This window comes from Falco cherrug, chromosome 9 (genome assembly GCF_023634085.1).
Source record: "Falco cherrug isolate bFalChe1 chromosome 9, bFalChe1.pri, whole genome shotgun sequence".
NCBI lineage: Eukaryota > Metazoa > Chordata > Aves > Falconiformes > Falconidae > Falco > Falco cherrug.
The window spans coordinates 3,750,978-3,775,723 of NC_073705.1; the positions used below are offsets into that span (position 1 = coordinate 3,750,978).

The 24,746-nt window shown below is 52.2% G+C and overlaps 3 protein-coding genes across 6 annotated transcripts in view; 1 reads left to right on the forward strand and 2 right to left on the reverse strand.

The window, feature by feature from the left end:
* The window catches only part of PSD (pleckstrin and Sec7 domain containing), a 47,562-nt gene extending 42,472 nt beyond the window's left edge, over positions 1-5,090 (reverse strand). The window contains exons 1-3 of one of the 2 annotated variants that reach the window (XM_055720784.1): positions 5,063-5,090; positions 2,576-2,628; positions 2,355-2,465 (exon numbers count right to left, since the gene is read on the reverse strand). The gene's annotated coding sequence lies outside the window, so the exon portion shown is untranslated. Of the gene's footprint in view, positions 1-2,354; positions 2,466-2,506; positions 2,629-5,062 lie in introns of those variants that run through there. The other variant, XM_055720785.1, reaches the window with a different exon arrangement.
* On the forward strand, positions 4,723-11,101 carry FBXL15 (F-box and leucine rich repeat protein 15). 2 transcript variants are annotated; one of them, XM_055720796.1, is made up of 4 exons: positions 4,723-4,769; positions 6,258-6,508; positions 7,249-7,751; positions 8,109-11,101. In XM_055720796.1, exons 2-4 carry the CDS (start codon positions 6,326-6,328, stop codon positions 8,296-8,298), a joined length of 876 nt encoding a protein of 291 aa, XP_055576771.1. In that variant the 5' UTR covers positions 4,723-4,769; positions 6,258-6,325; the 3' UTR covers positions 8,299-11,101. The 2 variants fall into 2 exon arrangements, with proteins under 2 accessions (XP_055576771.1, XP_055576770.1); XM_055720795.1 differs by lacking the exon at positions 4,723-4,769 and adding an exon at positions 5,189-5,607.
* Positions 9,383-23,350, reverse strand: CUEDC2 (CUE domain containing 2). 2 transcript variants are annotated; one of them, XM_055720798.1, is made up of 9 exons: positions 23,256-23,350; positions 16,627-16,720; positions 15,642-15,785; positions 15,255-15,316; positions 13,698-13,831; positions 12,414-12,584; positions 12,021-12,082; positions 10,301-10,361; positions 9,383-9,912 (listed from the first exon to the last, which is right to left on the reverse strand). In XM_055720798.1, the coding sequence occupies exons 2-9, from the start codon at positions 16,698-16,700 to the stop codon at positions 9,766-9,768; spliced, it is 855 nt and encodes a 284-aa protein (XP_055576773.1). In that variant the 5' UTR covers positions 16,701-16,720; positions 23,256-23,350; the 3' UTR covers positions 9,383-9,765. The 2 variants fall into 2 exon arrangements, with proteins under 2 accessions (XP_055576773.1, XP_055576772.1); XM_055720797.1 differs by having other exon boundaries at positions 23,104-23,325.
* Between the last annotated feature and the right edge of the window lie 1,396 nt (positions 23,351-24,746).

The following is a 24,746-nucleotide window of genomic DNA, read 5'->3' on the forward strand; positions in this document are numbered from 1 at the left end:
TGATTAAGGAGCAACTACAAGCACAGTAAGGAAACTGAGCAAAACCTGCTACTGTGGAGATGTGTGGAGACACATACAAGGGACATGCTGAGAGCTTGAAAGCAGCAGATTCACGAGGGGGATGCTGCAGAACAGGCCTGCATTGGTGTGCATCTGGGAGCTCCTCATGCATGTTCCTCTTCCAACCCTGACTTGCACAACTTGGCCTTGCTTTACTTCCATATATATATTTTTTAGCCCTAACTCTACAGCCAGAGTCTTTTTTCAATAAGAAAGGGGAAGGTATCATGTATAGGGAAGAGCTGAAAAGAAGGCACCATGGGTTTCTGTTTCACCAGATTAAAAGTGGCTCCTGGCAGCACTGCAATCTCAGCACTCAGAGCAGAGTTTGCCCTGTGAGCTCAACATCTCCCATGCAACCAAGAAGTCCAGCCATGGTCCACTCCAGCCCCAAGACTGATGGAGGGTGTCAGACATCCTACAGCCAGAGAGATTATAGAGCCAGATCCTTTGAAAGAACCTGGTAAGAGTCCAAGGAAAAACAGTATTGATGGACTACTCAGCTTCTGGGGTGCTGCATGCACCTCACATCTTAAGGAGTCAACGCTGCAGAACTACAGGCATCTTTGAAAAGATTAAGTCTTTTGCCCCACTTAAGACTAGACAACTGTAAAGGAAATGCCCCCAAAGTCTTTGCAAGGCTAGAAGTGTTTAGCCAGCAAGGTGCCAAGCCATCATACAAGGTGGTGATAGAGCTTAGGACAGCAGGTTAGTGCTGGCTTGGCATCATATCAAACTCCTAAAAATAAGCTGTACCCTCCCACAGCACCAGCCTCCAGGGACCCCAGCAGGCTTGAGGAAACCCAGCCAATCTCTTAATATGCCTTTGACATGGAGATAGCTGCACTTTCAATGCAAAGGAACTGTCAAGGGCAAGTCTTCCCCACCCATGCCCCAGGATCAGCTGGCAAAACAGGAGCACCTCTGAGAACCAAAGCCTGAGATTCCTGACCTGAGGTCTGCTCTTAACCACAGGACTCCACCCTCCCTTCAGGTCCCAGGTCCCTAAATCTCACTCCCACTACTTCCCAAAGATTGAGGTCAAGACCAAACTGCTCCTCTAGACTCTTCAAAAATACAGCTAGGCACCAGCACTGCCTTGCAGCAGTGGAGCTGGCTGAAGCCTCTGTTTGCTCCAGGGGGATATTCATGAGGCTAAAGATGCCAGTAGGATCAGACCTGAGGCCATGTCCTGACTCCCAGAGCAGCCAGTACCATATGTTTCCAAGGAAGACACAAGAAAGCCGCAGCAGCAGTTGTAAGCTAATCTGCTCCTCCTCCAGGGCTCAGCTTAGTTGCTCGCCACTACAGATCAGCTCAAGGCCTGACGCAGGAGCCATGCTTTCCCTCACATCCCTGACATCAGTGGTCAGTGGCATAACAGGAGAGCCACGGGACTGAGCAGTGTCCCCTGCTTGCTGAAGGTACCTGTGCAATGCACCTCCCCAGCTGCCCTGCATGCACCACAGGTGTCACAGCCCAGCACCACTCCTGGGAACATGCAGCTTTGGACACACTTTATCCAAAACAGTTTCTTATGAGGGGACAAAAAAAGAAGTGATAGGCATGTGCCTGGTGAGTTATGACAGATGCAGTTTCCCCTTAGAAGGGAAGCACCTCCAAGCTCACCTCACTGATCTTGCAAGGGACACCCTCTTTAAGCCAAGAACCAGGGCTGCCTGAATGGCACCAGGCACACGCTGTGCCAGAGACCCAACAGGACATGCACTGAAACTGTGCCAGCTGGGTAACTAAGTGCCTGTCAGCTCCATTTCCCCATCTCTCGCGTCCTGCCTCCACCAGGCTTGCCACTGAACTTGCAGCACTTACAGGCCCCAGTAAACTTGCACATAAACATAACCACAGCTCTTTTTACTCCCTTTTAGAAAGCAAATTAAGACAACTGGTTGGTCTTGCAGGAGCAATTGTGCTAATCTTTCCCACATCCTTTTTAAAAATCTAGAAGCTGGCAGTTATCCAAGCTTATATAGGAAGTTTTTCACCCAAGCTCTGCCTCCATCCTACAGCTTGACTAGCAAGGTAAATTCCCCTGGTCTCAAGCAATCTCCCTAGCATCAGGGCCAACTCAGGAAGCTGCTTTGGCAGGAAGGTTTTGTAGTATTAGGGCTCAGCTAGAAACATTCATCTAGCTGAAGGTTAAGAAGGAGACTTCTGGACACCTCTCAAGAAAATGCAGGCAGGCCCACCTCAGGCAAAGCATATACCACCAGAAAAGTAGAAGCTTACTGCAACTCCTGGCCAAGCAGAACAATTCCATGGCTCTTCAGGCTTACCTGCTTTGAACTGTCCCTTCACTGCTAAGCTGCAGTGGGTAACGCTGCCCGAGTCCTGTACTGCAGTGCTGCACAGCCATATCACAGCCACATGCTAGGCAGGAAAAATTCCTAAACACAAGACAAAAGTAACACTAGTTTAGTATACTTACCGTTGGTGTGGTCCTAGATTACTAGCTCCACTAGATATCCTGATAGCATAAAGCTGTGTCTCAGCATACCTCCCTACAATGCAGTAACAGGCTCTGATGCTTTTCCTGCATCCACAATTGATCTGTAGAGGAAGAAGAGAATAATTTAGGTGCTTCATAGCCAGAAACTGTCCATGACTCCTAGCACATACATCCTAGTAGCTGTAGCCATAACTTCAAACCTACCTACTAGCTTCCCCACAAACTAACAGGTGTTAGGTCTCAGAATGTGTACGGGGTGTGTGGCACTAATAAACCTTACTGGCACTAACCAGCCTCACCTGGAGCCTCCACCACTCCTGCCCATAGGCCGTAGGGCTCTATTTAAGCTCAGCCTGGGCTCTTAGTTCTTCTTAAGCAATGTTGTAGGAGCACTGGTCTCTAACTTATTTTAGCTAAGCTATTTGCATGCTGCACTGTGGGCGCTGTTGATCTGGACCTTCCCCTGTAGATTGATGTCCTAACATCCTAGGTAGACCCCAGGTCTGTTGATCATGAGGCTGTGCCTGACCCTGGTTATCCCTACTGGGCACTAGCCAGGTATTGAGTGGCTAGTGGTCTCTGGCTGGGGAGGCACCTGCCCTTTTGTGGACAGCCGTTTTTGCTGTGTCCTGACACAGCTGGCATGTTATCTTGCTTGCACTCCCCTAAACATTGAGATGGCAAATCCAGGGTTGGATCTGGCTTGGATGCTAAAGTAGTTTCTCAGGGCAAGCACCCTGCTGTATGTGCTGTGCTGTTGTAGTAGGGAGCCTGTTTTCAGGCTACAGGAACTAAAAGCTGTTTGTTGTTTCCCAGGGCAATGCTGACTGAGAGGTGCACTTGGAAAAGAGCCAGCACGCCTGAGAAACTGCTGTGCCTGGGCCCTGGCACTGCTGTCCCGTGAGCTGGATTAGGTGTGATTCCTGAATGGTGCCCTGAGGGGCTCAGCAGAGATAACCCTCCACTAACCAGTTCTTGTGGCTCTGCCTTGGCACCAGATCTTAAAGGCAGGAGAGTTTTCACCTTCTCCATGTGCAGCGCAAGCCAGGAAAAGGTTGGGATCAAGAGGCCAAGCACACACAACTGTCTCACTTTGGCCTCTTTTGTAACAGTGCCCCCAACCTCCCTGTGGCACCCAGCATGTGCCCGGGCTGACTCGGCCCTCCTCTGAGCCCTGCTGCTGGCAGGCTCCCAGGAAGCAACTCAGCCAGCCCTGCTCCATCGGATGAAATAAAAAACATAAACAGAGGTTGGTGTGGGAGCAGAGCAGGTCCTACTTGCCAGTCCGGCACACGTGTTGCTTGTGAAGGATAATGAGCAATCCACAAGACGGCTCCTCTGAGCAGGGACTCAGCAGGAGCTGGAGACTCCCAGCCAGGCCTCTCTTGGCACAGAGAGCCTTCAACGAAGGCCAGATGTAATTGAGCATTGCACTCCCTTGCTCGCTGGCACTCCCTCAACTCCTTTCCAGATCACTATTCCATAAAGCCTCCTTGTAGCCAGCTTCAGTCGCAGTTGTTCACTTATAGGAGCAATATTAGGGGACTCCTGGCCAGATGCCACACTTCTATTTCACAGCAGGACCTCAAGATCAGAGCGAGCACAGGGCTGAAACCTGCTGAAGGCAGAGTGAGCCCTCCTGGCCTAGAAGCAGGGTCAGCACTGACAGTGTTCTGTGCCCCCGCTGTGGGGGAAGGAAGGGCTGTCCCAGGCCATGGTGGGGATATTCTCAGCTCCTTTAGAAAGCTGAAAATCCCTGCCTCACTTGCCCTTCTGTAAATGGGAAAAGCACTGCGCTAACCCGGGGGGCCTCCGGGACCCTGCGGGGGCAGGTGCCACAGGCCCAGTGGCAGGCAGGTAGTGCGGGCGGCTGCCCCAGAGGACCGGCCCGGGGGTAAAACGACCTTTCCCCAAGCCAACCTCTGCACTGGGGCGAACGAGCAGCCCAGTGCGCAGACAGGTCATTGCTTTCCATGAATCAGGGACTCTTTCACCGTATGCGGGCCCTGCTCTTTTGCCAGGTGGATCCTTGTACGGCACCTGCCGCCAGCAGCTCCACACTGCACAAGGTGGCCGGGCTCCGCTCCCCCCAGGAATGGGGTCGCTCCTCCGGTACCGGCGGGGAGGGGCCCGCCCCGAGGCCCGGCAGCGCGGAAAGCAGCGCCTGTTTCTGCGCAGTCGTTATGGCAACGGCGCCGGCAGGAGCCCGGGCCCCCGGGCCTCTTCTCCGCGGGGGCTGCCGGTAAGGGACAGGCCCCGCTCGCTCCCCGGGGCTGCGGGGTCACCGGAGAGGGAACGAAGCGCGAGGGGCTGGTTGGCAGGGTGGGGGGATGCTGCCTGGGGGCGGTGGGCCGTGGGCGGACAGCACCCGTCTCGTCCCAGGCCCGGGCGGGGGACAGCCCCGTACTGGCGGAGGAGCGGGGCCCGGCGGGGGTGCCGTGAGAAGCGTGAGAAGCGGGGTCTGGCCTTTCCCGGGGGTTCCTCGGTTCCCGCGGGCGGGGTGGGGGTGGGGTGTCTGGCGGGGCCGTCGCTCACCGGCAGCGGCGGGTCGCGGCAGTCCCGGCTCCGCGTGGTGCTGAACGGACAGCGCCGCCGCGCATGCGCGGAGCCGCCCGCCGCGGGACGGGGCAGTCGGGGCGCGCCGGGACCGGAGCGCACCGGGGGGCTGGCCAGCCTGGGGCTGGAGCGGCCAGGGTGCGCCAGAAAACTGCTGTGCGCCGGGGACCTGGGCTAACTGGGGAACGGGGACGAGCGGTGCGCACGGGGAGCGGCGCTACCGAGCCCGCTGGGACATCGGCCGGGGCTGCGGCCGCCGGGTGCCGCTGGCTCGCCCGCAGGGCCGGAGCCGCTCTCTTCCGCCCGCCGCCCCAGCCTGGCAGGGCCGAGCGCTCCCCTGCCGCCCCGAGGGCCGCCGCTGTCTGAAGGCTCCCGGTGCCGCCCTCGGCCGGGCCCTGCTGCTAGGCTACGCGCCGCCGGCGGGGCGGGGCCGGGGGCATGCGCACTTCCGCCCGCCGGCGTGACGTCACACCTGGACGCCGGGGGCGGGGCTGGCGGTATGGAGCGGCCCGGCAGGGCGGCAGGTACCGGGCCGGGGGCTGGGGCAGGGCTGGCGCCTCGTCGTGGCGCCCGGCGGCGGGGGGATGGCGTGGGTCCTGGCGTGGGTCCTGGAGGGTCTCCCGCGGCGGGGGGGCAGACCGGGAGCCGGGCCCGGGAGCCGGGCCTGGGGGAGGCACGGCCGCGGGCGAGCCCCGCCCCCCCCCCCCCCCTCGCCTTAGCTGCGGGTCCTGCAGCCCTCAGCCGCCGCGGACCCTCGGCGCTGCCCTTCCCCTCGTCTCCGCGGGGATGCTGCTCCTCGGGGGGAGACCCCTCGCTGGGCGGGCGCGGAGCCTGGCCGCTGCCCGCCTCCCTCGCAGGGTGCCCGAGCGGCCGGCGCGGGGCGCAGGGGCAGCCGCCAGGCGGGGTGGTGCCGCAGCCCCCTTGCTGCTGCCCGGGGGCACACGGGTTCCCGAAGCAGCTGGTGGCATCCCCCGCACCCCCCTAGCTCTCCTGAAGGGCACTGCGGGCGGGCGGGCTTGGGTGCCCGAGCAGTGAAGGTGCCAGGCTGGGCGGGAGGTGACACGGGTGACAGGCGGGCGCGTGCCCTGCTGACGGCTGGCCGAGGGTTGGTTTTACGCTGTGGGCTGGCTGTGGGAGATGTCACTGAGTCTGTATGTCTGTCTGCTCATCCTAGAGGCACCCAGCAGCACGCGTGAGGTGATCTAGCCTGGCTCCCACCGCAGCCTGGCTCCCTGGCGTCTGATGATGAGTTTGACCCCCTCCAGGGGATGCCTCCTGGACCTGCCCTGGGAAGACATCTTGGTTCCACATATCCTCTGTCACCTACCGCTGCAGCAGCTCCTGAGCCTGCAGAGGGTCAGCAAGTCCTTCCAGTCTCTCATCCAGCTGTACCTGGCCAATATGCGCTGCTTTGACTCAAGCCAGGTATTGGGTGGCTCTGAGGCTGGGGGAGACACAGGTGTCCTGCTGCTCTGGAGCTAACAGGGGAGCGTCAGACTGTGTGGGGAGAAGAAATCCCTGGCAAGGAGGCCAGTTTCTGCTCAGGAGCTTGGGTTAATGGCTTGCGTGTCAGACTGGACAGATGGGCTTGGGGAGGAGAGGTGGTGATTCAGGGCCCAGCAATGCCAGTGTCTTTAGCAAGAGGCATTGGGAGGAGTGAGCCTGGAAGCTCCACCCAGGCCATTCTGAGGCACTGGCTGGCAGAAACACAAGCCAGCTTCAGGGTGGCACAGCCTGTTGATCCTCAGGGAGGCTGTGCAATAGGGTGCATCTGATGGGAGATAACTCTCTTCAGGGAAGGCTTGTGCTAGCCCTGAGAGACACAGCCTGGGACTTGAAAGGCAGGAGTAGCTGCTGTTCTGTGAGGAGACAGAGTGTTTAGAGAGCAGAGGTGTGGAGCTAATCATGGGGGTGTATATATATATATATAAATGCAAGTGTGATGATGGGGGATGGAGAAAGCAGAGCACCTTCTATCTTGTGGCAGTAGCCTTGGCACAAGGGGAGGAGAGCCTCATGGTGGGATTTGCCCTGGGATGAGGAGAGGGGGCAGCTTTGGTCACCCCTGTCACAGCGGAAGAGCAGACAGGAGAGAGTCTTTGATGAGGATCATGCTGACCTGAAACCCTGGGGGATGCCTCATTCTTTCTGGGTTCCCCACACAGATTGGACCTGCCATCCCTCGAGCTGCTTTCGTTAATCTGCTGAAGGACAATGAAGTACTGCAGCAGCTGGTGCTCCAGAACTGCTCCGACTGGCTGACGGACAGGGAGCTGCTCCCGGTCATCGGGCAGAACCACCACCTGCACCAGATCCAGCTGAAGGGCTGTGCCCAGCTTAGCCGCCATGCGCTGGTGGCCATTTCGCTGAGCTGCCCCAACCTGCGCCGGCTCTCCCTGGCTCACTGCGAGTGGGTGGACAGCCTGTCCCTGCGCAGCCTGGCTGACCACTGCAAGGCGCTGGAGGCTGTGGACCTGACAGCCTGTCGCCAGCTGAAGGACGAGGCTATCTGCTATCTGGTGCAGAAGTGCAGCAGGCTCAAGTCTCTGTCACTGGCTGTCAATGCCAACGTGGGCGACGTGGCAGTCGAGGAGATTGCCAAGTCCTGCCCTGAGCTGGAGCACCTGGACCTCACAGGATGTCTGCGAGTCAAGAGTGACTCCATCAGGTACTGAGCAATGGGGGAAGCCACGGTGGGGATGGCAGGTGTCTGGAGTGGAGAGAGGAAAAGTCAGATCTCTTGCATGCTGAAAGCAATGAGAGCTCGGTCTGGGGCAGAAGCCATGAGCGGGCCCTGTGGGAGAGGCACTGTGTGCTGCTAACAGCAGATTTCCCAGTATGTCATGGAGGGTAGGTCTGGGATCTGACCATGTCCCTTGGGTTTCTCTCTGATCAGCCAAGTGTGGCTCCCAAAGGATGGTGCATGTCTGGCAGTTCTGCTGGGCTGCTGGGAGTAGAGAAGGGAGTGAGTGGTGCATTTAAGGAGTCCCGGCTTGCAACCTGCATGTGCTCTCTTTCTTGGCAGAGTCCTGGCCGAGTACTGTCCCAAGCTGCGCTCGCTGAAGGTGAAGCATTGCCACAACGTGGCCGAGTCCAGCCTGAGCATTCTGCGAAGCCGTGGGGTGGAGCTGGATGTGGAGCCTCCGCTGCAGAGGGCTCTCGTTCTCCTGCAGGATGTGGTTGGCTTTGCCCCTTTCATCAACCTCCAGATCTAGAACTGCTGCTGCTGGGGAGGGGGGGGACTGAGCGATGCTGGGATCCTGGGAGGATGCCGGAACTGGCTGCTGTGGAGATGTGCAGAGGGAGAGGTTGGTCCCGTTGGCAAGGCTGGCCCGAGTGGGGCTCACTCTTTTTCCTCTGAGGCTGTTTAGCAGCCGCTGGGTGTTCGTGAGTGGGCTTCGTTGGTGCCTCTGGGGAAAGTTACTCCCTCTGCAGTAGCATGGAGAGCGAGCTAGTGACTTGCAGGAACACCATGGTGCTGAACAGGCCTTGGCCAGGCCAGCTAATAGACAGGATTTATTATTTGTTGTATTTTAAATCTCTAAGCGGCAGCTGTCCAGAGAGCAGGAGAGTGTTGGATGGGGACTGTCCCCCGGGGTGGGTGTGCAGGGCATGCCAGCAGAGCTGTGGAACAAACCAGGCCAGCTGGAGCAGAGAGAAGAAAAGCTGCCAGCCTTCCTCTTGGCAGAGGGCAGGCCCCTCTGGGCTCCAGGAGGGCAGAGCAAGCTCAGCTCCAGCCCGTGGCCGCAGCCAGCCTGGCACCAAAGGGCTGGCACAGCCCTGGCGCAGGCGGTGTGTCTGGCTAGCCCTAGGGCACAGGTTTAGGTTGGTGCAAGGTGGGAGCTGTTTTCAGGGAGAACGTGCTCCTAACTGCAGTTTCACTGACAGAAAAACACCAAACCAAGCTGTGCTGTCACTGAAAGCAGTTGGTCATTGCCATTTGTTTCTTCCAGCTTCTGACTTAACGTTTCAGTAGCGCCCAGGCCTGCTACTGTATCCTGCCCCATGTCGCGTGGCTGGAGCTTTGGCACTCAACAGCTCTGTGAAACGGCAGGAGCCTTGGCCATGCTGTCAGCTGAGTTTATGAGTGCTCCAGGTTGCGTGGGCAGGGAGAGCCTAGCTCTGGTCTGGAGTGCAGCCTCAGCCCTTGTATCCGTTAGGTGGTTAACCAAACAGCAGCCACATCTTGCGGTGAACAAGATGAAGAGAGTAATTAGGGGAAGAAAGGATGACCCTGCTCCTATCTTTGGCCCCAGGAGTGATTTGAGGTGGTGTCTGTAAAGCATGTGCATGCTCTGATTGAACTACACACCAACTCACATCATCTTTATTAACACTGGCACTCAGTTTAAAGCAACAGTGCATATTGACTTGTAAAAAGCTTGCTGCAAAAGCACAAGCCACATCTTAGACCTAAAAATGTCCCATGCAAGGAATAGCGGAGAATGCCCGGGCCCTGGAGAGCCACTGTGGTGTGCCCCTGGGGGCAGAGGGACAGCTACACAAGGAGAGAAGTCTCCTCATCAGCCGGGTTAGTTGAGGAAGCTGAAAGCAGTGTCCTGGCTCCCAGGTTAGTTCCAGTTAGTGGCAGGTGGAGTTGCCGCCTCATCCCTAGTGCCACGTGTCCATCCTGCTGTGCCTGGCTGGCAAGGTGGGGGCTGAAGAGCAGGAGGACCAGGCTGTCAGTGGAACTTGTACTTCCTGGCTGGTTTGAGGCTGATGTAGGTTCTCTTCATCTCCTCACTCTCTGGCTTCTTGATGTCTTTGTACCTCTCTCCCTTTGTACTCACCACCTGGTTATCAATATAGCGGATCAACTTCTTGGGAGCCTGGAGAGTAAGGACATTAACACCAAGTGGATGGACAGCCACACTATTAGGGAAGGCAAGGGATGAGCAGAAGCAGAGCTGTGCTTTGGGGGGGCAGGTGCAGAAGACTGGGATGGGCTGCTTTACCCACTATTTATGTTGGGAATTGGCCAAAACTGGGAAGGAAGCTGACTGATGGAGGAGCAGGAGCCATGCTAGTCATGAATGGCAGGAACTGATAGACCCTGCAGCACCTTAGCTAAGCTAAACTTCCCTCTCTGCTGACTAGCAGGCTCTGTCAATGGACCTGCCTTTGGCCTGTCCCATTGCTCTTTGGACTTGCAGACTGTTTTTTAAACCTTCTAGCCAAAGGACATTCAAACTCCTGGTGAGCTGGGACTGCTCTTACCTCTTTGGGTGGAGCTGGCCGATGTGTTTTCTGATCATCTGCGCTATCCACCATCATGTATCTGAAACACAAGCAGCATTTAGTGAATGCTCTAACGTCATCACCTGGGGCTGTTCACAGCCTATGTCCTTTCTCCCCTCGCTGGTTTGTGGCTGTGCCATGTGTCCTACTTCCCTAGACTGCAGATAGGAGCACTTAACATTCCCCTCAATGGGCAAGAAGTGTGTCATCCTTCTGGTGAGAATCCAGCAGGATTCTCCTCGAATAGCATCCTTGGCCATATGTGAAGGTTACTGAAATCTTGGGCTGTCGAGAATGCCAATAGCCACCATAGAACTGAGAGAGGTGCCGAGGTCTGGTGTGCTGTGCCACTGGGGCAGCTTTGCTCCTCAGCTGAAGTGATGGCAGCCAAAGGAGACAGAAGTGAGATTACAGGACCAAGCTGGCTGCTTCTGCCCTGAAGAGATGGTGTTCCTTTCATGCTCCCACCTACTGCTTGACTACAAAACAGGTCTGTGCTGGAAGCAGCTTGATAAAAGCATTACTTCATTCCTTGTGACTGAAACATCAGGGCCCAAGCACTTGCTTGCTGTACTGCTGAGTTACTGCTCTTGAGACTTTGGTGCTGGTTTAGCAGGCAGACAGCACAGCTGACCATGACTTCTCCCTCAGTAGTTAGTATAGTTGCTCATGTGTGTCTTCGGCTATGGTGATCTGCTCTCTGTACCTGTGCTTGAGTGATGTTTAAAAGTACAGGATGTTGCCAAAGTGTCATTAAAGTGAAGTTCCCAGAAACAACTAGCAGCTGGCGCTTTTTTTGTCCCCTTGCATGTCACTCTGAAAGAAGCCTGTGTGGGAGACAGGCAAGGGCAGGGATTGCTAATTCTGCTTGGATGCCATTCTGCCTTGTTTTACCTTCCCTAGCTCATCAGCTGTTTATTCTGTCACTGGTGAGGATGTAAAGTGGTAGAAAAGATGTGACTGGATAGCTGTGTGGAATCTGCATGCCCACAGGAGGATACTCATGAAAGCCGAGATCTTAAAGCAGATCGATGAAACCACAGTGTGGGTTCTCCTATTGAGAATTAAGTGCTTTTGGAAATGAATGGAGGTAAACCAATATAAAGCCACTTTCATTTCCATGAAGTCCATAGGGGGACTTCAGAGAGGTTTCTTTAAATGCATTGAATTCACACCTCCAGAAACTGAGATTTAATCTTCCCAGTGTTGCTGTACAGGCAGTCTCTTAAAGATATCTTTAGCCTTGTTTGGAATGTCTCCAAGGCTGGAGGTATGAATGAGTTGCTGTAGTTTGACAAGTCACCATGTGTTACCTGAGCTGCAGCATGGTGCCTGTGCCTTGAACCTTTAACCAGGACCTCAGGTGACAGCACTGTGATTTACACTGTACCCGTAAGGAGGCTGAAACCTCACACACAGCCAGTGCTGTGACCCAGCTGGTACAGGTAACCTGTTTCTTTGCCAGAGCTCTGAAACAAACCCAAACCTGTTTTGTTTGGTTGGTTTTTTTCCCACCTGATGATTGTTATTTGTACTTAAATGTGTTCAGCTATACCCAAATAAGCTTCATAGCATCCTTACTAAGCACTGTACACCCCCAGTTCTTCATAGACCACATTGCCATTTTGACCTTCCCCAAACTGCCACCTCTTCCTTTATTGTGAGCAGGATAAGGGGTTTGTTGCTACTGGGTACTTACTTCTGTAGGATAACCTGTTTTAGTTCCTCATGGTTGGGTGCTCTGCGGGGCCGTGTCAGTTCCTGGGAGGAGAGAAGGTGGGTGCGTGAGCAGCACAACACATGGGCTATACAGTTACGCCCCTGCTAGCTCAGTGAGCCCAGCTGCTGGTGGAGCACCCCAGCCCCTGTGGGGAGGGGAGTGCCAGCCACAGCTCTGCTGGGTTGCTGGCTCAGCTGTGGGCACAGCCTGTACCCAGGCAGCCAAGGCAGGGAGAAGGGCTGTTGCTCTGGCTCACTGCACAGAAAGTTCTTGTGGTCAGAGCTTCTGCTTGCAGCAGACAGTGGACACCTGCGTGTCCCCAAGCTCTGCCCCCTTCCTTGTCCCGCTGCCACCCAACTCAGAGTACAGTACCTTCACACTCGCACCTGCTGGGCCAGTTTCCACCTTCTCCTCCACAATTAACTGCACTGCCTCCTCCAAGTTCCCCAAGGCCATGGCGAGTGCCTTCTCTGCCTGGCTCATGGTACAGGCTGGGAACATCTCTAGTAGCAGGTCCACCCCATCCTTCAAGTCATCACCTGCCTAGTTGGAGCAAGAGACAGAGGTAAGCTGGGGACATGGTGAGGAAAGGGCTATTGAAAATACCCTCTCTGGTTTTGCATTGTCAGGAAATTCAGATTGCCCTTAGCTGAAGGCTCGCTCTCCTTACAAATGTGACTAAACCCCATTCCTGAAGCTAACAGGGTATTGTATCTTTGCAAGGACAAAGCCTCACTCTTCCTTAATCTCCTCCCCCTGTATTTCAACTTTCTTTAAAGTAGGGCTGCTGTGAACTGGCTCATCTGTTTGGCCATACTATGCATCTCCTTAGGAGTGCGCTTTCTGGACACTGGTGCGAATGTCTGAACACCTGCTCACCTTCTGATGTGTGCTTTGATCAGAAAGGGAAGGGACTGCTAAGCAGTGGCCTGTGGCTACAGCAGAAGTGCAGCAGCAGCATTTGCTAGAAGGCTGTGGCCATGGAATGACTGCACTGCACAGCAGGAAGAGATCAGATCAGCACTGCAGAAAGAGCAAGCAGAATGGGAGCAGGGATCTGCTAGGTGCTGCAATGCCTGTAGCATGGGTCATACTAAGTGGTGCTGCAGGATCGGGACCACTGGGCCAATGACTTGGTGTTGTACAGCTCAGTAAGTGCACAGCACAGGTCACAGAGGGCGGGGACTGGCGTCTTTGGGACTGACACTCAGATGTGACCGTTTCCTGTGCAGATCCTGTGTGATAGCAGGTGAGAAAAGGTGATGCAGCTCAAACTGTGGAGTGACAGCAGAACAGGGTGAAGCTGGGTAGAGCCCGGCTAGGGCTGCAGAGGCATCCCCACAGTTCTGCTGCGGGATCTCTGAGGGCACTGGGACAGGTTCTCTCAACCACTGCTCTGGCTCATCCTCTCCAGTGGCTGGAAAGGATGAGCCAGAGTGATGGCTCATACTCTTCTGTCAGCATGTCATTTTCTTTTTCCACTTACTGACAGTCTTGTTCAGGCCATACAATGGTGCAGATCAGACACCAGTGATGATGTGTCACAGCCTATGCTGTGGTTCCTTCCAGACCCAGAAAATGCCATCAGGCGGTGCTGGTAGCCTAGTGCCAGGTGACTGTCCCCAGTGCTCCTGCTCCTCTGCGGGGTGCTCATACCTGGGACCCGGCTCCGTCTGTTAGTGTGCACAGCCTTTCCCCATTGCAGGCTCCAGCTCCAGGCTCCTGGCCCTTGGTCAGGTCTTCAGAGGGTGATTCACTCCTGCTTTCCACAGCCTTTTGGCCAGGTTTTTCTTAAAGACATAGTGATATCTCCTGAGGAACAGTCCCACTAAGGCTGCAGCTCTGTGCTTTCTGTTGGCATTAGACTGCTGGCGCATTGTTTGCCAGAGCAAACTGCTTCTCAAGTGCCAAGACTGGGAAGTACTACTGTTCCTCCTGCCCTCAGTAGGCACAGCTGCAGCTCTGCTCACCACTGACCTGCAGGAAGGCTGTGCTGGTGCATGCTGGAGTACCTGAGCATTGCACTGCCAGGCCTTAAAGGGCACGGGCTGCTTGTGAATTCAGTTCTACCTGTCAGTTCTCGGCCCTCTAGTGCTTTGGTTGTGGATACTTCAGGTATTTTCATTACATTTCCAAGAATTCCCTGGTGTTTGCTCTAACTTTGAACTAAGGTGCTGTTTTGATTTTAAATTTGGGAAGATGCCCTGTAGGTGAGCCAACACATCCTGTGATCAGGTTACTCTGATGCACCTCTCTTTACAGGCTCTTTCTGTAAGAAAAATCATTTCACCTTTGTTCTGTCCTCTCTAAAACCGGATAGTGCTGTCCTTCCACACTTCAACTACATCAGGATTCTCAAAGGGTAGGATGCAGGGGACCAGAGCAAAGCAGTAGATTTTGTCAGGTTCAAGAAAGATAAAAGACGGGTCTGTCTGTTCTACACTGTAGACTTCTGGTGAGAGAGCAGTGATGTTGCTAGATAAGCAACACGCAGACTGGTGTGTCCTGCAAGGTTTAATATCTAGGCACTTCACCTGTCTGTTCTTTAGTGGGAAGTACCTTTGAGGATAATTAATATAGCAATCCATCTGATCTGTAAATGCTGAGGTTAAAAAGTGCCACTGGAATAAGTGTGGTCTTCTGCAGTCCTGCAGGCCAGAGCACATCATTGCTCATTTTGCATGTGCCAGGGTTCATGGGTGAATGGGAAGTGAGCTTTGAGGATGCTCGGAGTCTAGAAGTGATACATGTATGTGATCAGCTGGATTCTCTGTTCGATGATGCACCTGACATGGGCTGCCCAGTGATAGTGTCACTTAGGCAGATGACCATCAGAGGCAGGCAGAAATCTGCACTTTCAGAATTAACCTACAGCAGAATTTCAACAAGCAGCCCTGCATCTGCTATGTCTTTGTTACTACTCTGGATCCGATCTCAACAGAGGTGTCTGGAGAACTGATCAAGTGTTTTTCACCCCAGTATGTCTTAGACAGTATTCCATATGACGCAAACCTCCCATGTGTTGATACCAAACCCCCAAATATTTTAAAACATTTTTTAAAAAAATTGTCAATCAATTCAGGTTACCTTATGAGATCCTAACTGTGGCAAACAAAATTGTATTTTATCCTATGAAATTACTCAACTCCAAATATTAAGACTGAAAGTGTGCAGAATATACTTTCTTGTGCTGAAATTGTCTGAGTAACTCACCTTTGTTGCGAGCTTCACCAAGCCTTTCTGAGAGGGAGAACATCATTTCACAAACATCCCCACTGCAAGAGACAGAAGTTATATACTTAGTGTGAGGAATAAAAGCAGTAGCCTATCCTACTTGGGTACCTCTTTATAGAAAGACAAGGTTTAATTGGAAGCCAAATAAAACAAACTGGTATTTCAGATGGCCAAGGACCTACTTGCAAACTATACTGGGATTAGCATATGTGTATTCAGGCAAAGGCTGACTTAATCATAACGGCACAGGTTTGGTACTAATCTCTCTTCAGCTGGGTATAACAAAAGAACTTAATGGTACTGAGGGGCTCAGGTCCAGGCCCACGGTGCATGGCATGCACATACAAAGCAGTGATATTCACATACCTGTGGATTTTTGCAAAACCAGGGATATACGCCTCCATCATTTCCACAAAGGTGTCCATGTCAAAAGTCTCCTCGGAGGACTCTGGTGAGCCCAGCTCCTCCAGGACACCCGTGATATAAGAGAAGAAAACATCATCCATCCCACTGGAGACAAGAGAGAACACAGGACTTGGCAGCAGGGTCAACAGGCCCATTTTTTCTCTCTCCTTCTCTCGATCCCCATTTCCCCTAACCTTGTGTCCTTCTTACGGAGCAAAAGGACCTGTGGGGACTGTATCTTATGGGCAGATCCCACCAGCAAAGCCAGGTAGCAGGTGGTCAGTGGTTGAGTGGGAAGTATTTATGGATAAAACACTACATGCCATCCCGATTCCTGGGCAGCACTGAATGAAAGCCCCAGCGTGTGCCCAGAGGATGTGCTCCTGTAGATGCTTCAGCTGAGCTAACCAGAATATTCCAGGTGCTCAAACCCTGACTTTTCTACGCTGACTGGCGTCTCAGCTGAGGTCATCATATTCTGTCAAGTTGCAATTTCTATAGGAAGCAGTGTTCTCTGCTTGCCGCTCTCCACACTTGTGTCACTGCTGCCACTGGCAGCAAAACCAGCTGCTGTGTTCCAGCTTCAAGGTGTCTATATCTCTTGCATGCAGGCAGAGTTCAAAACAGGGAGAGCCCTGATAGAGCATTATGCCGCTCAGAAAGCCCTTTGGGGACACTGTGGAATGAAGGGAATCCCATATTCTAATGTGTATTACTGGACAGGAAATTAATCATCTTGGTTGTCAAAGAAATGACATTGCTAGACTGCAATGCTAAATGACAGCTGTTCAAGCATTCCCATCAGAGCCTGTGCAAATTACCTGCATCGTAGGTCTGACTTAAGGAAAAGCAACACGAAGCTAGAGTTCAGTATAATGTGCAGAGGAACAATTAATGCAGAGTGCAAGCTAGAACAATGATATTAGGTCTTCCTATCTCAACATACCTGAGGTCTCCTGCAGGGATGTGGGACTGGATGAAGCAAGTCAGTGTGTCTCGAATGATTCTTTCAAGCTCCATGTCTCTCTAAACCTTTTTCTCTAAAAAACAGCAGGAAAAAGAAAACTCCATGTCACTTCAAAGGCAAGAAGTAGATCAAAATATCTACAAAATCAAAAGGTAGGCATGATATAGGTAAGTGTGCTCTTCCCATCAGAACAGTTCACAAACTCTTCTAATATATCTTGTTCTCCCTGGGTCACAGTAAGCAAAGATAGCCACAAAAAGCAGCCATATGAGGATCCACTGGAAATCCCAGCCCAAAGCAGCCCAGTATCTTGCACCTCTCCTGCTCGTGTTGATGCTGGCAGTATGCAGCTGTACTGTACATTTAAAATGTCCCCTCCAGGAAGCAAAACTGGCAACGCAGATGTGTCCAGCTGTAGGAACTCAGAGACACCTCCTAAGCTGGAACGCTGTGTTGTCTGGCAAGGAAGCAGCGCGTAGTGGGTTTGCATGCTCAGTGCAGAAAGGGGTGGACCTTCCAGCAAAGAGCATTCACAGTGATGCCTGGACTCAGGAACATGTGGGAGGAAGGGCAATGACTCCTAAGGAAAGGCCAACCTAGAGCGTATTTTACAGGGAAATACCAAGCAAGGCACAGACAACAAGTCTGCCAGCCAAAATATCAAAGGTCTCCAGGTCAGGCACGGACTACCAGTGGAATCCTGCCCAAACAGGAGCTTGTTGTTGTGCTTGGTAAATGAGCTATTCTGCAGTTGATGCAGCTGCAACAAGGGGCACTTGATAACCCAAAACTCAGGGGAGTTCTAAGAATCACAGAGCTCCTACAGATGAAATGGCAGAGTGGGGCTGCCCACAGCCCTCCTTCAGCTGTCAGTACTGGGCTTGGACTGAATTGGGCAGAGAAAAGCCATTCCTTAACCATTCCTTCCCCCTGAGGTCTACAAAGCTGCTGGGTGGACAAACTCCTGGTGTAAGCACTGAGTTCTTCTGAGGAAGGAAACTAGCTCTGCATAGAGGGAAACTGATGTGGTCACAGGCCAGAGAGCTTCCAAAGGTCACCATGCTCCCACCAGTGCAGCTCCCTCATTCCAACCACACCAGGACTCAAGCAAGTCTGTTTGACACAGAACTTGTGGTGCAGTCATGTGGGTTGCTGAGAGACAATTCCCATGTTCCCATGGGAATCAAGAAGGTTTAGCATTTCCCAAGATGAGACTTTGGGAGCTAGCAGGATATAAACAAAACCACCCCACGGCACTCAGCACCGCTCCTGCAGGACCTAGAGAAAACCAAAGCCCAGCAGCCTGTTGGCAGGTTGATCTGCAGCCTTGGGGCCTGTTCAAGCTCTGCTCTGCGCTGCACTTGGCCACCACTGCAGGAGCCATGAGCACGTGTGTGCTCCTCTGTGGCTGGCCAGAGCACACTCAAGCCAGCCAGACCTGCCTCGGGCTACAGTCACACTGAGGCTCCAGGGTTTTGACTCTCGATATTCAGGGAGAAAGCTGCGACACAAGGTTACACAAAAGTACTCTGCTGTGTATATGGCATCTCACATTGCATCTCCCTGAGGCAATTCTCCATCAAATATTCCCAGTCTGTGCTCTTCTACTCTTCAGGGCTTTGAATAAATACCGGTTTTGCTACCTGAAGGGCCATCTCTTATCGAATCCCCAGGAAGTGCCATTCCCTTGGGGCAGCACAGGGACATGAACAGCGAGATACACTCACATAGAACTGCCCTGATTTCCACTGTGTTCAAAGCTAAACACAAAAGCCATCTAAATCACCTAAACTCTCCTGCAGCTACTATTAGTACCAACCCTCCCACCGATCTAGGTCCAGTAACTAAAAAAGAAAACAAACCTTCTTCACACATGCCTTTCACCTGCAGAAAGGAACATGAGTTAAAAATGCCATACCACTATGTGACAACATACATGTATTCAAACACAGCACATGTAGAAACAGCCAGATGAAGGCATAATCAGAAAGGATTGTTTGCTGTTTCTGTCTTAAGCTAGAACATTTTTTTGCCTCCTGTAATTTCAAACAGAAAATTCCTATTTCACAGCAATAAAGGAAAGCAAGAGTCCAAACTTTTTCAGGTAGGAGCTCTTCACACAAACACCCAAAGGCAGCTCCTGAGCTCCTGTGCTGCTTCTATTTTTCAGCCTCACAAGGATCCTTTGTTTGCATTTTTCTCACTTTTGCATATGTCAAGTGTGGAAGCTGGCTGTAAAAAACACCACATGTAAAAACACCTTCCTGCTGCCCATTTGTTGTTTCTGTGTGTTTTTTGTGTTCTCCAGCTGTGTGACAGAACCAAGTTTATCCTTCTCATCTTTGCAACATACCCAGAAAAAAATGGCAAGCTTTCTTTTAGCCTTCTCAGACATCAAAAAGCCAATTATAATATTCTGAATCTCACTGTTGGCAAGAATACTGTCCAAAGCATCATGTTTCCCCCCCCCATTTTAGGCTGAATCTGCAAATTCTGGCAACCACAAAGTCCCCTGAACTTGCAAGTAGAAGAAAATTAATTTTCTTTCTTACAGAAACCAGGGATGAGCAGTCAACATATAGCAGTCAAAATGTTCTTGCTACAGACACTACTCTCAAGAATAATGCTTATTTCCTTCTTACTCAGTCCTCATGACAACTTGGGAACTGGAAGTCTAAAGATTTTGTCCATTCCCATGAAACAGGCCAATATTCTATAAGAGATAACTATATAGTAAGCAACATTTCTTGACAACCCAATTACCTGAACAACAGAGCACAATTAACCATGTCAAAGGCACTTTTGTGAGGTCCATAAATTAGTTGCTGGTAATTTATTCTGATAATAGAACAGACAATGTCACTCATCTCCTTAATCAAAGGCACTTGAAGGCAAGTGTCAGACTGGGACAAGAGAAACACAGCAGAAAAATAATTCAGCAACAGGAGTATCATAGCTATAACCAGTCACTAACTGGTCTTGAATCCATTCCCCAGCCTCTCACAACCACAAGAAATGCTGGTGTGAAGCATCTGAAAATAGTTAGGTATTTTTCCATGGAGATACCATGCTGTATCTGAACAAAAGCTATTTCCTTGTGTCTATGAGAGGAGAGAGGCAGCAGGTTTCAACCGTTGGGTATAAATTCTCTCTAGCATCTCACAGAAATCCATCCACTAGCACACTCAGATTTAAGGTTTACATCCAGAGAAGGCAAGCTGCCACCTTTGGCCTGTCTTAGAAAAAAGGAAACCCTTCAAATGATAAAAACATGGTCTTACACGGAAGGACAGAAAGCAGCTAGGTAATCAAGTATTTCTTCAAGGGTCAGCCATCAGCCTTTCACTTGAAGAACCCATCTCTGCTCCTACAAAACCAGAGAGACAAATGCACTTGCATTTGACCATTTATTGCCATAGGGAAGAGATTTTATTCCCTGGTAAACAGGCCATTACAAAACGTAACATCTAGGGGAACTGCAGTGTGCAACTGTCTTTGCCAAATGAGGCTTGTGAAGACAAGTTCTGAAGTTCCTCTGGCCTTTCAGATTTGGCGGCTATTTTCTTGAAATAGAGGAAGCTGATCAAAAACCTATGTCCAAACATTTAAAAACGGATTCTTCAAGGAATAAGCTGATGTTGCTGTATATTCCTTCCTGCACAGCCAAGTTTAGAATTACCTAACTCAGGACACCAAAACGCCTTATACATTATACCTTCAAATGCCACATTTTTTCTAACGGCAACCTGCAGTAGTTAAGGGGAAGATTAACTAGAAGGGCTTATCCTATGTGCACAGTTTTGCAAAGTGATTTATAATGCACAGAACAGTCCAAAACCCAAAGGCAGGAGAAATCATTCTCCTGAGAGCTCAATTTTGCTGAAAAGGTGTTACCATCATTTTAAACTTCCAGCCATAATTGCGACATGGATTTTAATATCACTTCAGTAGTTGCAAGCTGCTTCAAACATATCTATGAAAATCCTGCATTTTTTGTTTGCATTATAATGTGGGCTCTACTTAACATGTTGCACAGAACCTATTTTTTAAAACATATGGTCAAGAAATGGTATTCCTATTGCTCTGCCCTCAGCTAGAGCCTCACAGTTTTGCACTGTCAGAACAAGAGACCGTCAAGCCTTGGAAATCCCTGTCACTTTTCAGACAGTCTTTAAACACTGGGGTTTATTATTAAAGAGCAGTGGATCACTGCGTGTCATCTCATTAAGACAAGATTGGTTTGACATATCAGGAGTGCTTACCTGATCCACATGGTATCACATGGCATACGTATTTCCTCATCTTAGGTAGAGAAAAGTGGTATCAGTTCTCAAAATGTGAATGTGAAAATTACTTATTTTCTATACTAAATACTTTGGCTGGCAGCTCAACAGTTCGCAAGCCTACTGTCTGTCTTGAGATCCTAGTAATTACCGTCACCCTTGCATTTTCCTTCCTAACATGTTAATGTTAGTTTGGGTTTTTTTGTAAAACAGCTGCTGAAATAATACCCCTCTAAAAGTACCATTATCCATGTTGTGTCTGAAATATCTATTTATGCTATATTCAAAAAAAGTTGGTGTCTTTCTGTACAATTCATATGAATCTGCCTTCCTTAAAAAAAAAAAAAGGGGGTGAAAACCTGAAGCGTTTGCATATAGCTGGATCATTTCCGAAGGCTCTTTCAACTCAAATTTCAGTAATCATCCTTAAATGGTCAATGTGATGGGACGGGAATGATTGATTTTGCCGTAGACTTTATATTAACAAGACAGACTTGAGGAGAGCAATTTAGGAAAATGTTTCTGAGCTAAAAGGAACTGCCATTTGGATGTGTATCAACTTTTATGAGACCATAAATTTGCCTACCGATGACTTGAGGTTTCTGCAGGTGGAAGGAAATGGGTGTTCTAGACCTTGGATGTTTCTCAGAACAGGTTAGGAAAGTTTAGGTAAATCTGATCTGGCTGAGGGACTGACTGAAATACCTTGAGAAGGTTCTTTTAGCTCAAGTTTCAATAATTATTCTTAAGTAAGTAACGGGACAGGGATGGTTCACTATGGTCTCTGAAAACTTACAAGAAAGCACAAAACACGTTTCATGCAACTCTGTGTGCATGTGCTTCTGCCTGTGCTTGGGGAAGTGGGGACCCCTGGGATATAAGGAGCTCTCATGGCAGCCTGTGACATACAGCCTCAGAGGAAATCTCTCAAAAGCCCAATCTGCAAGACAGAGAGCAAGCTGTGGCTACATTCCACTGAACTAATTTACTTCCTGAAACCTTGCTGACTTAAAAGAAAACTTTCCAGGCTGAGCAACACCTTACAGACAGTAATTCCAGTGCTCCCATTTTTTGTTTTACTTGCTAAAGAGGTCCCTGAAAGGACGTTCATGGTGTGGTTGCTGTGGGAAAGAAGGCTGAGGTCACTGTGCACGTTAAAACAATTAACTGCTTAATGCTCCAACATTAAAATAAGGCTTTTGTTAATAACTTAACCCACTACATTACAGTAATAGAAGACAGTAATGCCAGTGGCCAGACCCCTTCACTCCCCCCCGAGATCCATGCTGGACGGCTGCACTCGGGCACTGCTCTCATCCCGGGCCCGTGCCTGAGAAGTACTGCTCGTGCCCGGACCTTGGCTCACGGCCCATTTACAAAGTCAGCTGAGTGCTGGCAGAAGTCGATGGCCCATCCTATGGCTGCCTGGCCCAAGCCACAAACCAGGCAGCCCCTCCCGGGAAAGGAACGCTGAATTAGCCGGAGCACAACAGGATCATTCTCTCTATATATATTGGCATCTTTATGCTTTATGTCATTGGTGATTGTTTCCCCCAACGCAAAGGGTACAGCTTTATCCTTTGGGGCAAAACGCGCCCCGTGAAAGGCTAACTTGGATGGGAGAGCAGTGTACTTGTCTGTTCGAAGTCGCTGCCGCGCTGGGACGCTTCTCAGCAACTGCAATTTCTGTAGCGAGGCCTGGGGTGATCCCCGAGCACCGCAACAGCACCAGCGGCCTCCGAAGCACAACCTGTTGCCGGTGGCTGCAGGGATGCAGCCCGGGAGCGAGCGCCGGGCTCCCCGCCGCGCCTCTGCGTGCCCGGGGCACGGCCCCACGGCCCCCGACCCTTGGCGAGCGGGGCGGCCGGCGCCCACCCTCACCGGCTCGTCCCCGCTGCGCCGCGGCGTCAGGTGTTTCCGCGGGGCCGGGGCTGCCCCAACCGGGGGCCGGGCATTACCTCAGCGGGCTGAGGGGCCGTGCACAGAGCGCGCCCCGGCAGCCCGGGCCCGCGCCCGGCCGCTGCCCGCCAGCCGGGCTCCTCAGGGGGCACAGCCCGGTCCCTGCCCCGCCGGCCCGCTCCCCGGGCACTGCTGCCGCGCCCCCCGCCCCGGAACGAACCCCCCGCCCGGGTCCTCGGGCCCCCGCGCTCCCGGGGTGGACACACACACGCACCGGCCGCGGCGGGGACGGGGGTGCTGGCCGCAGGCTGGCTCCTGGCAGCCCGCCGGCAGCAGGGCCCCAGAGGCCGCTCCGCCCGGGGTGCTGGGGGTCCCGCCCGGGGGTCCCGCTGGGGAGGGCGGGGTGCGGGGGAGGACAGGGGTCACCTGATGGCCCGCGCGCCCCCGCCGCGGCCTCGCTCCCTCCCGGCGCAGGTCCCGCGCGGCGCCGTTCAAAGCGTCACGTGGCCGCGCCCGCCGCCAAAGCATAGAGGCGGGCGCGCGGCCGGATAGAGCGGCTTCGTGCTGGCGCGCGGACACCCCCCCGCCGCCATCTTTGTTGGGGCAGCGGCCGTGAGGCGGCTTTTCCTCTCCGCCGCGGAGGCCTGAGGGGCGACGTGCTTCCCCGGTGTCGGGGGGCCCTGGAGAGCTCCGAGCCGCGTCCGGGCTGGGGCCCCGGGCAGCGCCGGCGGCGAAGGCAGAGAGGAACTCAGAGGCGGCACGGGGTGCCCGGCCTTGGTAGTACAAAAGTGTCTTTGCGAGGTCCGGGAACATGGCAGCACTCTGTAGAGCCACCCTGAGAGAGATCACGCGCGGTTCTCCCTGCCAAGCTCGAGAGACTTGGTCCCTGAGGAAACTAGCACCTTTTCAAGTGTTAGGGCCAAGCTGTCCTGCTTTTCAGGGTGCTTCTCCCAAGCCAAAGCTCTTGCCAGGTGGATGTGCCACCGGGGGGATGTTCCTAAAGCTGCTGTCTTTGCAAAAGTTGAGAGCTGCATGTAGACTCCCCAGGCCCTCCTTCCTCTTCTGCTAAAAGGCCCCCCTGCTCCACCCCATGCTTGACAAGCTGCTGCTTATTCCTTTATTCTGGTGCTTTGGAGGACTGCTGTACGTTAAGGCGGCCACAGGCTCTTGGAGAAGTTGCAGCAAAGCCATGCTGTGCTGCAGCATGGTCCCCTTCCCAGTCAGGTGAGCTGCTCATTGGTTTACTGAGTTCTGATGAGGACAGTAGGTGCTTCTTGGAGCGGCTTTGGAGAAGCAATTGCGATGCCAAGTGCTTTTCCTTCATAAAAATCATAGAGCAGTGAGGCATGGTTACTCTCTGACTCATGCTCCTCAGTGATGCATTGCTAAATACCAAACAAATGAGCCTGATTCTGCCTTTGCCGGTACCAGAAACAATCCAGAGTAATACCAGCTGAGTAGGGAACATCACTCCACACTCACTCCAGTGTCATTAAGAGCAGAGTCTCTTTCCATTGTTTATTTCCATTTAAATGTATATATGTTCCTCCCTTGTCATTGCATGAATATACTTAATTGTAGAAGTATTCATTGTCTTTGAATTGGCTGGTTTTTGCTGCACTTACCCATATGTTAACTGAAACTAATCAGCTACGCTGCATTTTCTGTCCTCCTATCTGTGGTTTTACCTTAGTTTTGGAAACGGTTTGAAAATCCCCCAACAAGCCTGTTTCTAGGATGGGTTTCAGTTTGTGTGACCCCACCATATAAAGGATGTGCTGAAAATGCAGCTGCTTCTGGGGCAGGTACACGGTGGAAATTGGATTACATCATAGTGAAGTGGAAGGGGAATTTTTGAAGGAAATGAAGCAGTGTATGTAAAGCCCCTAGAAATAGTCTTTCTAAGAGAAACAATTT